We start from the raw sequence: 14,903 nt of genomic DNA, 5'->3' as shown, positions 1-14,903 counted from the left end.
AGTTTCCATCAGTCACATGTCCAATGTCCTTGACCTCATTTTCATGGTTCAGTGACCATTTGAAAAAAAAGTTCAAATTTTTTGTAATGTTGAATTCTCTCTTATTATAAGTAATAGGATAACTATATTTGATATGTGCGTACCTTGCAAGGTCCTCGTGTCTGTCAGACAGTTTTCACTTGACCTCGACCTCATTTCATGGATCAGTGAACAAGGTTAAGTTTTGGTGGTCAAGTCCATATCTCAGATACTATAAGCAATAGGGCTAGTATATTCGGTGTATGGAAGGACTGTAAGGTGTACATGTCCAACTGGCAGGTGTCATCTGACCATGACCTCATTTTCATGGTTCAGTGGTTATAGTTAAATTTTTGTGTTTTGGTCTGTTTTTCTCATACCATATGCAATAGGTCTACTATATTTGTTGTATGGAATGATTGTTAAGTGTACATGTCTAGCGGGCAGATGTCATGTCACCTTGACCTCATTTTCATGGTTCAGTGGTCAAAGTTAAGTTTTTGAGTTTTGGTCTTTTTATCTAATACTATATGCCATAGGTCAACTATATTTGGTGTATGGAAATATTTTATGATCTTTATGTCAGTCGAGCAGGTTTTATTTAACCGTGACCACATTTTCACGGTTCATTGCACAGTGTTAAGTTTTTGTGTTTTGGTCTATTTTTCTTAAACTATAAGTAATATGTCAACTATATATGTTGTATAAAAGCATTGTTAGCTGTACCTGTCTGCCTGGCATGGTTCATCTGACCTGGACCTCTTTTTCAAGGTTCATTGGTCTTTGTTTAGTTATCTTGGTTAATGTTAAGTTTATGTGACAGTTGATTACAATGATTAGTATAGAAGGCGAGACATTTCAGCGTGTGCACTCTTGTATGAATAAGGTGTCAATGGTTTATCATTTTATGAATAAGGTGTCAATGGTTTATCATTATATGAATAAGGTGTCAATGGTTTATCATTTTATGAATCAGGTGTCAATGGTTTATCATTTTGTAAATAAGGTGTCAATGGTTTATCATTTTGTGAATAAGGTGTCAATGGTTTATCATTTTATGAATAAGGTGTCAATGGTTTATCATTATATGAATAAGGTGTCAATGGTTTATCATTATATGAATAAGGTGTCAATGGTTTATCATTTTGTGAGTAAGGTGTAAATGGTTTATCATCTTTTGGTCACTGTTATATTTATTCACAACTGATCTAGACTTGGGACCATTTAATTTTTTTTTTGGCTTTTTATGATGCTCTTTAAATACTTTATTTGTCCTTTTAACTTTTGGATTTGAGCTTCACTGATGAGTCTATTGTAGACTAAACCTGCATCTGTTGTACAAAATAATGAGCCTGGTAGCTTTAATGACTTATGAGTCTTTTTTTGGAAGGTTGACATGTTATATATTATATCAACAATTTTCTTCATATTGTTCTTCTGAACAACTAATAACAGCTTTCTAAAATTTGTTATCAGATTTCATGTAAGCATACTTTACCATGTGGTGCCTTTTCAGATTCATAGCTCATCATGTTTACCAAATTCAAATTCAATAGCTCACTGTTTTACTTCTTTGTAGCTCACTTAGTTCAAATGTTGGACCCTTTATATTCTCAGGTGAAAGTGGTTTCTGTTGTCTGCTTTATAAACAATTATACAGTGAAACTGGTGTATAAAGGTCATTTTCAAGAGCAGGAAAAACTGACCTCATTAGAGAGGTGACCTTTGAATTGAATTAAAAATGTAAAAATATATTACTGTAGGGGGACAAGAAGAGAGTAAGCTTATAACATTTTTCTCTTTATAGAGTAGACCTTGATAGCAGGTTTGACAGTATATTCACAATTTCACTTTAATAGTGAAACCATTCCAAAATCGATATATAGCTGAAAACTTTTTTTCTGTAAAATATAAAATAAGTAGCATTACAATCAATTATGTTGGATTTTTTTTTTTTAGGTCTTTAAATGATTTTAAATGTTTACAGAGTTATTATTTTGTCTTCCAAAACTTTTGGTCTTGAGCGTATTAAATGAGGGTAATTCCAGAATTATGCCATGTGCGTCATGCACACTAAAGACAATACTATATATTTCCATTGCAAAGTACACCAGGACTAACTCACAAGTAACAACATCAGGAAGTAAACAAGTCTAAGCTTTCTATTGAGAAATGTGAAAAAACCGTCAATCAAGGTTCAAGAATAGACGAATAGGGTAGTGTTAAACTAGTAATTACTAAATGAATTTGAAATGGCATTATACAGGCATTTGAAGAGGATATTTCTTAACTATGTGTAATCCATTTTGTTTAGAAATAAGATATATTTAAACCATAGATTGGAAACATTTCTGTTAACAAGTCACATGCTGACTGAAGATTACGTTACCACTGTCCTGTAAATGAAAGCTTAGCAAAGTCTGGAATCAAGAATTTTGCTATGAAGAGGATTGGGGTTATTAATGGATTTTTAGGGTTGATCAAGTCTTTTAAAATGTGCTTTCTCATGTGCCAAGTTAAAAAAGATCAGTGGTTATTTCATAGTGTTTTTCATCTCTTTAAGAATTTAATTTTAATATTTATTGATGGTTAATAAGATTTAAATCCTATCTCTGTTTTTGCTCAGTATAGATTTGTTTATAACAGCATGTAAAATCTAAAGACATTATCCGAAGAGTCATCAGGTAAGATGACTTTTTATACAAATGTTTAATCAACCATTCATATTATAAGTGACATGCTAGCACTTTGATTGCAAAGTTTTCCAACATACAGAGATTTGACAGAATTGAATGTCAAAATTTCAATATTGGAACTTTTGTTATTAAAAAAACAATAAAAATATGAAAAATTAATAGAACAATAAAACTTTTCTGCTGTGTGGTTTAGCTGACATTAAATTTTGGTATACCGTTAAATTCGTTAAATAAGTAGAATTTTTTTCTCTGTCTTTTTGGTATGTAGTCTTAATACTGAAACTTCGAAAGGCAAAGATTTAAGTGGATGATAATGGTTATACTGAATATAACCAATTCTAGGATGTCCTTTAATCCTACATGCCACAATGATAGTAAGAAACTGAATTTATAGCTGTGTTATAATTACTATTGAAGAATTACCAGTAGAGGAAGCTGCTATGGAAGAAATAGAATAGAGGGGCAGTATAATGACCGTAGATAGTCCTGTGGAATTATGAATGCAATATTTATCCTGAAGAACTTTACATGAAACATCAACAGAAACCTATGATTAACCTGGACAAATTACCGATTAGATGGCTCTTAACAGAACAAGTTGTACAAAATGATATCAAATTCATCATCATTTTTAAGATTATTAAGAAAGGAAATAGATGTCATTGATCTAGCTTATAGAGTCTACTAATTGTTTTGTTATTAATTTTTTTTTCAATTGATACATTTCATGTTGTTTCAGTCCATATGACAAAAATAAAATAAACATCTTACACATATAAAAATAATGATTAACTCTGGTTTCAAATTTTTATTATAATTAAACAATAAATTGACGACATTGGTATCTATATAGCGTCATCTACTCTCAATTGCAAGCGTAAAGTTCCATGATGATGTTTTTTATTTGTTACAAGTCCATATAATTGTTAAGTGTTCAATTTTACCGTATTTCCTGTCCAGTCAATTACTTGTCATATTCATTTAACGGTAATTTACATCGTAAAGTTGTTTTTCTCCTTTCATACAAATGTACTATCTGTGTCATAAAACTTAGTAGGGTTCAGTACCCTCCGACTGCCCGTGTTTATAACCACACTATCATACATAATATATTTGAATTGTGGCTCGGTCTTCTTCCATTTGCAGAAGATTTTAATGAATACTTTACGGAATCGTTTACCGAATAAACAGTAAAGGATGAAGTTTATAGCAGAATTAACCACAACCATAAGATTACTCATGGTTGTAAATCTTATGTAATGTATTGAGCAGTGCAATTGTCCTTTTTCAAATATAGTCCAGAGGATATTGTCTGCTATTGATGGTAATTGACAGACTAAGAAAACTATGATGACCGCAATTAACATTACCGTTAAATTGGCTTCCTTAGAAGCAGAAGTACTCATCTTAATCCTTGCATTTCTAGCTACTTTGACTGCACGAATTAATTGGATGTTTAATACTGCAAGAAAAGTAAACGGAAGCAGAAACATTGTAAAAAGATTTAGATAAATGAAATACACTTGGCGGAAAATTTCATTGGTCCCAATTTGTGTAAGCTTTATGTTTGGGAGAGTGGTATTACTACTGGAGTCAATGTACTGTACAGTTTCATATTCTAAGAATCGCGGTAAATTGTAAACCAATGATGAAACAAAAATCAGACAAATCACTCTTTTTGTTCGGGAAAGTGTACAAGTATTTGCTGCTTCTAAAGGTCTGCAGACGGCAATGTATCTTTCTATTGTAAACGCCATTGTGGTGTAAATTGTTCCAGTTTGAGCAAAAAGTGCAACAGGATAACAGAACGGATGCATGTACATATAAGCATAGTAGTAATCCTCAAGATCTCCCTTCGCTAAATAAATCGTAGGAATCGCTAAAAATAGGGACATTGACAACAGTACGATTGTATCATAAATAGCAAGCGAGATGAGATAATAAGATGTCGAATTCTGCATGATCCTGTGACGTAACACTATAACGGACAGGATGTTACCAATAATTCCATAAGCAGAGATAATATTCGCCACAATTCCCCATGCATAGAATTGAAATGTTTTAGATTCTGAAGTATCACATATGCCCACTGGGTTACTTGTCAGATTTGTTATATTCTGCTCCATACTGTCAATTCTGAAAAAAATAAACAATTATATATTGGCATTACTGGTAATTCAATAAGTTATGATTCTTTATTTTAGTACCTGATGAATAAATAAATGTAGGCTTATAATATTCAAACTATCTAAAAAAGATGCAAAATCAAATAATATAAAAATGATGCAATTTTAAAAAGTTTTTTTAGCTCTTTCAACTGATAAATATTTTTTTTAAAACTGTTTGCCTTTCTGTCATATTGACATGCACCCCACATCTTCATTTATTATACATGTATATACATTATGTTATATATGAGCTGAGCCTTTCTGTCATATTGACATGCACCCCACATCTACATTTATTATATATACATTATGTTATATATGATCTGCATCATATAGAAATCCACCTTATGCAAGTGCACTAATACATATAAATATAAGACTGATTTTGGAAAATTTGAAAAAAAAAGACTGATCTTTTTTGTAGTGTTCTTTTATCAGTCCAACAGTTAGACTTTGCATAGAGACTTTTCAACCTGAAATTAGTTAACAAATGTAATGATATTTGTTTTGTCTGACACAGATCAGATAATTAAGAGTATACATACACAGTAGTTTCTGAGTTTCTAAAATGTTTTATTTATCCCAATCTGCATGCTTTTATGTAAGTTTTCATTGATACTTATTCCTGCTTTAGAATTAATTGAAGTTGGTATGTCCAGCTTATCATAGGTTTCAATAAATATTAAAAGTTGATGAAAGCTTACAAGAAATATATTGATTTATGTTGCTTAGGTTTTTTTTAAAGTAAAATTTATTCAGTATTCAATCTGAAATAGCATCTGTTTCAAGTTATTTAGTTATAATGGATGGTTACAAATTTTTTCTTTTTCATTGAATGAGTAATAAGATTCAACAATATAGAAGTAGGTCAGAATTATTGTTTTTCCTTTTCCATTATTCATGGTATAAAATTAGGTCAGAATTTATTTTTCTACTTTTCCACTGTTCATGGAATAAATTTTACTTCTTTATGAATTGCTCCTAAGATAACAATTTTACTTGTTTTCCACTCATTCTTGTTTTACAAAATCCACTCTTCTTGTGATAAATTCCACTACTAGGACAACTTTTCCCACTCCTTGGTACATGTATTAGCAATTCTCTCTTTTTCATTCCTCATATTTCAAATTCCACTTATCCTCCACTACAAAACTTACACTTAACACACACCTTTCATCTTATAAATTATATTCCCCTTCTGTTACAAATTATTCCACACCTCTCTCTTACTCATATTACAAATTTCATATATCTTCCACTACAGATCCCACTCTTCATCCACTTTTTATCTTTTTTTTTTTTTTTTTTTTTTTTGTATTAAAATCCACACCACTCCCATAAGGCATCTTAAAATTCTACCCATCTTCCACTTAAAATCTCACCCATCTTTTATTTAATAAACTGTTATCACAGAGATATGTCTCGCCTTTTTGTAATTTTGATTATGCAAATGTTGAAATCAAAATAACTCGTCTTCCACAACAAATTCCATTCATCTGCCATTACAAATTCCACTCATCTTCCACTGTAAATTTCACTCATTTTCAACTACAAATTTCACTTTTAATTCCACTCATTTTCCACATTTGATTCCACTCATCTTTCACTCTTAATTCCACTCATCTTTCACTTTTAATTCCACTCGTCTTCCATTACAAAGTCTACTCATTTTCCACTTTTAATTCCCCCCATCTTCCACTACAAATTCCACTAATCTTCAACTACAAATCCCACTCTTCTTCAATTACAAATTCCACTCATTTTCCACTATAAATTCCACTCTTCTTCCACTACAAATTGCAATCATCATCCAATTCTCATCTTATAATTAAAATCCAGTTCAATTACATAATTCACATTTTTCTTATGTTACAAATTTCACTCCTGATTGCTCTGATATTAATTTCAAATCTTTATTTAGGAATAAATGGGCAGAATCTGTCTTTTATATTTAATAATTTTAGCAAATGCAACTGCTATATGATGTTATTCTAGATTTTACATCACTTCATAAAAGATTTTCATAAATGCAACATGTGACAGATGTATGACACATTTTGAAATAAAAGTGATGAGAGACCAAATTCAGATGATATTATTGAAACCAACAGTATAACCTTATGATTATATTATTGAAACCAACAGTATAACCTTATTTATTTGAAAGTACATTTAAATGTTGACAAGCAAGTCATGAAATCTTTGTGTGACTTTCATGTACTTTTAAAAGACAATTCAAAACCTTTTAGAAAAACAAAACCCCAAGTGCAGTAGAATGAAATGTCATTAAAGTACATAGGGTCCCCAGACAATAGGATAATTATACTCAATTAAATAGTTAGATTATCAGTTTGTATCCCACATGTATTGTAAGGAGGGGAAACAAACGTAAATGGGGTAATTTCTATATAATGGTATGTCTATGATGTAGTTCCAAGTCATGTGACATGATCAGTTAAATGATATTTGTCACATGATATAAAGGAATTAAAAGAACTTGTAGTTTGTGTTTAATTTAGTTAGACCCTAGATTCCTTATAGACTTTCCAAATTATACTTAAATATTCCTTATTAATTGAAACTGTAATTTACCACAGTACTTATTTCCAGGGTATGTTAGGTTTAGAATTATTTTAAATTAATATGAATACTTGGAAAACATACATTTTCCACAGGAAAACATGTCAACCAGTATTTGCTTTTGCTCCTTTGCTCATTTTTGCTGGATGATTAGCAAATAAGCAGCAATTACAAATTTTCTCAAGTGTTTGGTTTGAACCAGCTTGAGGCAAGCACAAGACCATCAAGGTTTTTCCTTTGGATCTAGCTAATGTATATACATGATAAGTATACTGTAAAAGTTATACTGTTAATTCAGATATAATTGCAATGGTTTTATTCATGCATAAATGTGACAATATCAGGTGCTTCAGATTTTCAGTAGTGATTTTCTTTCACAAAATGTTTTCAAATTGGATGTTAAACATCTTTCTTTGGAAAAATACCTGCTTCACAGAATTGTATGATAAAGGTTACTTGTATATAGTTCTGGAAATAGTCAACTATAATGTCATTGATTGTGGTTTATGGACATAGTGCCATTTAACCCATATCCAAATATGTAGAAACATTCCTGTATAATTAGTACATAATCGCCTTAATACATTAAGGCATTAAAGAACTTGAAGCTATTTTAAAATCTGCTGCATCATTGATAATACATTTTAAAGCATAGATTTTCTGACCTTGATGTTTACTGAAAGCTTCATTTTCATCTGGTTTCACAGTTTATATGCAGTTACAGTAAAGTCTTTCATCACATAAAATATCTGTTTGTCTGGTGGCTGTTAGATTTTAATCAGTCCAGTCAGATTGGGAACAGTGATCAGTATAAATAATAATTTTCTAAACATCTTTTTTGTATATGAAACCAAGATATTAAAATGTCTTTAGAAATTATGGACAGGATGAAATGAACATGTTGTCAAGTTTGACAAGATCAAAATGGCTATTTTGGGAAAAATATATGGTTTCTTGTATTGTGATAACAAAATATTATATGCTTGAAAATTCTAGATTTTGATATTGAAATAAAAATTGAGATGGTTGATAAAAAGTATAGGTTGTTTTGTCTATAAATTACTTTTTGTGTGTGGGAAGATAATGTTTTTTTTACCTTCTGACGTTTTGACATTACTGTATATAGTTTGACAAAAAACAATTTCCAAATAGAACCGCACTTGTCAAAATTGCATCCCATTTGTATAGTTAAGGACCTTGTATTTCTTTTTTTAATGTAATTTTCCATTTCAAAACATAATCTTTGCTATTAGTAGGTAAATTCCAATATAAAGAATTGAACAATGAAATTGATATCAACTTGAGATATCTCATTTTAATATAATAATGAATTGGACTTTGGGATGTTTGTTTATGCATCTACTACTTAGATTAAATTAATATTGTTGATATCAAGCAATATCCAATTCTCACAAGTTGTTAAACCTATTTCTAATATTTGTAAACATCTCCGCTGCCATAGAAAAAATTATCATCTTTTTGAACTTTGAAAATCATCAATGTAATGACTTAATGAAAAGCCAATGGAAATATTGCATAACTGTTTCATGATGCTGGATAAGCCAATCAAATTAACACATTTTTCATATCACTTTTACTTACACTCTGTGCAGTGTCGATATCAGAAATATTTCTTCATGCAAGAAATAGACCACAACCATAAGAAAAAAATGATTTAATCATTGAGATAAATCTTGTTGGATGTACTGGAGATTTTATTATTCAAGTTGCTCTTGGTTTAATTGCTTTCCAGTGTTAAAAAAAGATCTGAATGGCATCATGTATTTGAACCTAGTTGGTTAATAACAGATTACAGATAGAACTAAAAGATGGCCTTGGGTCTTTGCATTTATTGAATTAAGGATCATGCATTCTTCTCACAGCTTTCAAGATAAGTTCCCAGTTTTAATTAAGACATGATTGAATGGAAATAAAAGTTACGGAAGACACAACTTTTTATTTATAGTAATCAGATGAAAGCTTTGTGAATTAATATGCTATCTTTTGTTGTTTTGGGGGTATTTAGGTAATGTAGTGTAAGGAAAATGTGCTATTGAATATAGATTTTTAGTAAAGTTTAAAATGTCAAATACTAAGGGGCATTATGTTTTTCAGTCTGTGTGTCAGTTGTTTCATCATTTGTCCATCCTTGTTCGTCCATCCATCTGTCTGTTCTGCTTCATTTTAAAGTTTTTGGTGAAGATAGTTTTTGATGAAGTTGAAGTCTAATGAACTGAAACTTAGCACAAATTTGAGAAGGCAACAGCTGAAGGCCACCAATGGGTCTTCAATGCGGCAAGAAAATCCTGCACATCAAGGTTGTCCTCAGCTGGCTTTTAAATAAAAATGTGTACTAGTTCAGTGAAAATGGATGTCACACTAAACTCCAAAAAATATAAATGAATTAAAATGCATGTTCCCTATGATATGATCTTTCTGATTTTAAAGCCAAACTAGAGTTTTGATCCCAATTTTACGATCCACTGAGCATAGAAAATGATAGTGGGAGTGGGGCATCTGTGTACTATGGACACATTCTTGTTATATGTATCATATACATTTGTTAAGCATTAAAACCAAAAGTATTAGTATACAGTTTTGAAACGAAAAATTTAAATAGAAATTGTAATACAAGTGTATAGTTAAACCAAAAAAAATTCACCAAATTGGGGAAATCCGGATAATAGATTTAACTTATGAAAGCGTACGCTAGAACTTTTATCTTAAGCAATATACATATTCACCCAATAGCGTAAGATTATTTTCATCTGCAGCTGCCCAAATATTGAAAATATCCACAAACTCTAGTTTGACCTTTGTGTGAACTTGTTAGCCGCAAAAATTATTTATTTTTTATCAGAGCTTGTTTGTGGCCAATTTCAACTATAAACGTTTATGGAAAGTCTTTTTCTATTAAAAAAAATGGATATTGATGATAAAAAGTCATGTTACACATATAATTATATTGGCCTTAAACGTTATAGAATGTGGACATTAATGAGAGCTGGATGGCTCTTTTGTAATATTACTTACAATTATTGGTAATTTGTAACTGTGAAAGATGGACATTACAGAAATAATTAGATCTGATACTCTGAGTTATTTTATGCCCCATCTAGGGGCATTATGTTTTTCGGTCCGTGTTTCTGTTGTTTTGTCTGTCCATCCAGCTATCCCCCGTCTAGGTCAAGGTAGTTTTTGATGAAGTTGAAGTCCAATCAACTTGAAACTAATGGTACACATGTCCCTAAAGTCTGTAAAAAAATGCTACTACATGTACTATAATGTTGTCTAATGTTGTCTAAAAGTCTCAGCTGTCTTGCTTAATTTGTTTTTGCAATTGAAGCTATCTTTGAATGTTGTTTGCCATGCTTTTTTGTTTGACAAGAATGCCTTGAACACATTTTTTTTCTGAAAAGTCCTTCAACTTTTTATACTTGTGTAAATTGCTATACTGGTACATTGAATTATGAATTTTTCCTGCATGTCACAAATGATAAGTCAACTATATCTAACCAGCTTGTTTTATGGGATTGTCTAAAATAAAAAAACCTACTTAAAAGAGAAAAGTTAGGTCTTGTAATTACTATGTCATGCAAACCATTTAATATTTCAAATAATATTTATCAGTTTACAATTCAATTGCTCTTTTAAAATATTATGATAATTTCTGCAACGTTTGACTCCAGTTTTTGTTATCATTTCTATATTGATGCTTCATGTACTATGATTAAATGATTTTTTTCCATTTGTTTTGTAATTGAAGTTTCCATTTATCAAAAATTTAATTTACATATTTTGTGATGCCATCTTAGATATTTAAGGTTTGCCTACAATTGCATGTTATTTTTCCTATGGCATTTTTCGTGTAAATTTTACCAGATTTGTCTTATTAGAAAATTTATCAGAAATCCATAAACATAGTATTAGATTTGTAGAGTGAATGAAATAATTTATAAACATGATGAAAGGTTACATTTAGCTTCCTATTTATGGTACAAATATTTAATGTTAATGAATAGAACATGCATTTTCATTGATAATATTTTATTAAAAATGGCACCTTGTATATTCTTCTATAAGTGGATCTATAGGGAAGTAAACCAACCCATAAACAGCATGTGACAACATATACATGTGGCTAACATCTAATTTGCATGAAAACTTGACCTAAGACATGCATGCTAAGTAAAAGTTATTGTTACTCTTTGGTTGGTTTGTGGGCCTCTGAGTGGTCTAAGTAGTTACTACTGTAATCACTAGCCAGTCAACACAGAGATTATGAGTTCAAACCCGCTCGTTCGGGTGCATTTAACTCCAATCTTAATTGACTAGGATTGTCAATTGAAGGTTTTCTCCGTGCACTCAGGCTTCCTCCACCAATAAAAACTGGCCGCCACAAAATAGCCCAAAAGCGGTGCTTAAAAGTGGCGTTAAAACACCAACAATCAAACCAAATCTTTGGTTGGTTTGTACAGTCTCTTTGACACATTCCCCATTTCCATACTCAATTTAACATGTATTTGAGCAAAAAAAATCAATTCCTGTTGGTTTTACAGGTAACAAATGCCACATTTGCAATGGAAGCAAAACCAAACTTTTATAGGTGACAACTACCTATTGCTAGAAACAGTAAATGGCAAGTAATCATTTTTTTGTCATATACAGGTAGATAAGAATACATGGCAAAACCGAATGGTTGTATTTAGATTGGTAATGGAAGTCAAAAGTTCCATATTAATGCTGCAATAGAAAATGTAAACTCTTGTTGGCCGTTATGTCAGGTAGTACTGTAAATCATATACTTTTGTAGATAGATGAAAGGCCACTTGTGTGGATAGATGAAAGGCCACTTGTGTGGCCATTGATAATCAAAATTGGCTTTAAACAAGTAGAAAAAAGTATGTTTATGTTGTAAGAGAATGATTGCCATTAAACAAAAAGATAATCCACATTAATATTCTAACAGATTCAATTCCCTATGGCAATGGACAGATGAAAAATGTTATTAAGATAATTATATAGTATCAACACTTGGTGGCAAAAGGCATGTTGATAAATACAGTGACTGATATAAATGATAGGAGTTCAACTCTAGGTGACCATGCAATCAGATAAGTTTAAGGGTTTTGTAAGTTTTGTAATAAGAGGCCTTGTCAATTATGGGACAGGGAGGAGGGATGGGGGTGACAGAAGACACTTGTATAGAGGAGACATTGATACATGTAATTAATAAACATGATAGGAGTTCAACTCTAGGTGCAGCTACCATGCATATCAACATAAGTTTTAGGGTTAGTTTATAAGGGATTATAATTTTTTGGGGTGCAGAAGAGGTTCTTATAGAGTTGACATTGTTATACATGATAGGATCTCAACTTTAGGTGGCCAATTAGATAAATTTAGAATAATATAAGAGAACTAATTCTTTGTGGCCTTGAATAGATAAAATACAATGAGCTTGTTTTGTAAACTATAATAGAATTTGTCAGCCCTTACAATGAACCTAAACAGACTAGGGGAAGACAAATGGTTTAGGTTATGTGAAGTACCTTAAGCTATGTGTAAAATATACAATCTTCATTATCAAGGATAATAGAATTCTTGAAATTGAATTTGTATCTGTATCCATGGACCTCAAACTCTTTGACTGAGAACTGAAGTGATTTTTAATTTTGTATAGAGTAGGTGACGTAGTTTAACTGAACTTGAAAAAAACAACTTTTAACTTAGACCAATCCATTGAATTCAAAATTAGGTTTGCAAAAATGGAAAATTCTAAATTTGATTATTCAAAATAAATCTTAACTTTTACTATTTTAATAAAATATAAGGAGAAAAAAGTAATGATTTATCATCTAGATGTGTTTTAAGTAGTGTGAAAATCTTTCTAATAATGTCAACATCAGAAGATTTTAAGACAGAGACTTGGTGACTCATTCAGATTCAGCAGTTGTCAACATACTCAATGTCAATAATCTCCAATTCCATTATTACAGAAAATTAAAAAAAAAAACTTTATTGGTTTTTATGATTAAATTTGATGTCCTATCAATTTTATCTAGTTGTTAAGACCATTTCTTTTTGTCTAGTAGAGACATAAAATAATATATAATGTTTGATTCGTTGCATTTCCAACAGCTTTACTTCCTCTTAGAAGGTGAATGTGGTACTGAGATGGATCAATGTAACATGGATTATCTACAACTTCAAACAAAACTAATTAAAAGAATGATATAATCTGTTAAAGACCATATAATTTTTGAAGTCTGTAATTTTTGTGATGTTGTAAGATTTATAGAAATCTGTGATAGATATGAACATGATAAATAACTCATGGATGTTATATGTCTTCTCATCTTTACTCTTCTTTTATCCTTATGAACTAATTGTCACAGTTTTTTTTAACTTAAAACTGGTATGCAATGAACTTCATGACATTGTTGTTTTTATAGAAAATATATATTCCTGAAGCAACTTTTTCTTAGGTTCGAGAATTGGTAAAGGAATAATTTGTTTACTTTAAGAGAAACTTCCTGAAGGGAAAAGAAAGGTCATTGAGTACAAAGTACATATACTCCAGCTCTTCCATATACAGTGTAACCTCTGTTATCGTCACACTGAGGGACCAGAAAAAATGTCGGATTAAGCAGGATGTCAGAATACTCAGGTTTTTTTTGCAAAGATAGGAATAGTTTGGGTCCAAAAAAATATGTCTGATAAAGCAAGATGTTGGAATACTCAGGTGTTGATTAAGGCAGGTTACATTGTTGTAAAAAGTCTTTCTGTGATATTTCGTAAACTCTGAAACTGTTCTATATAGAAAACTAAAATATGAAGTGCAAATAGAAAATTCAGCAATTTTGTTAAGATGAGGTAATTCAAAATGCTATGAAAATTCTAATCTAATGCACATTTACAAAGAGGGGGCCATGAGGGCCAATGTAATTTAAAATGAGAGAACACAAAACAGGTCCATGAGTTTTTCGAGATTCTGTGTTATGGAAAAAACTCAATATAGTACATTAAACAAGCTCAATTTAGTAAAATCTAGCTTATTAACCTGTGTAAAATTATCAGGCTCAATAAAGTTTAAATGGACTACTGTAGATGTACAAACAGGCTCATTAAAGAACAATCAGGCTCGATAAAGAACCAACAAGCTCAAAAGAATTAAAACAGCATTAATTAAGTACAGATAGGCTCAATAAAGTACAAACAGGTTCAATAAAGGTTAAACAGATTAGATGTACCAACAGGCTCACAATAAAATATAAACAAGCTCAAAAAAGTATAGACAGACTCCATAAAGTACAAACAAGCTCAGTAAAGTATAAAAGGCTCGATAAAGTATAAACCAGTTCTGTAAAGTAGTAGCCAGCTAAATAAAGTATAAACAGGCTCAATGAAAGATAAACAGACTCAATAAAAGTACAAGTAG

General features: G+C 30.8%; 2 protein-coding genes across 3 annotated transcripts in view; one reads left to right on the top strand and one right to left on the bottom strand.

Annotated features, from left to right (window-relative positions):
- LOC143080448 (leucine-rich repeat and coiled-coil domain-containing protein 1-like) overlaps positions 1-14,903 on the top strand; it is a 99,732-nt gene that overhangs the window by 27,438 nt on the left and 57,391 nt on the right. The gene's annotated exons all lie outside the window — the stretch shown is intronic.
- LOC143080449 (FMRFamide receptor-like) lies at positions 3,508-4,854 on the bottom strand. The gene has a single exon (XM_076256303.1). It carries the CDS (start codon positions 4,838-4,840, stop codon positions 3,734-3,736), a length of 1,107 nt encoding a protein of 368 aa, XP_076112418.1. The 5' UTR covers positions 4,841-4,854; the 3' UTR covers positions 3,508-3,733.

Source organism: Mytilus galloprovincialis, chromosome 6, assembly GCF_965363235.1.
Source record: "Mytilus galloprovincialis chromosome 6, xbMytGall1.hap1.1, whole genome shotgun sequence".
NCBI lineage: Eukaryota > Metazoa > Mollusca > Bivalvia > Mytilida > Mytilidae > Mytilus > Mytilus galloprovincialis.
The sequence above is the reverse complement of the archived record's forward strand: the minus strand, read 5'-3'. Positions and strand labels throughout refer to the sequence as shown.

Coding starts and splice junctions, on each gene's coding strand:
- LOC143080449 (XM_076256303.1), bottom strand. CDS start 4,840: ATGGAGCAGAATATAACAAATCTGACAAGTAACCCAGTGGGCATATGT.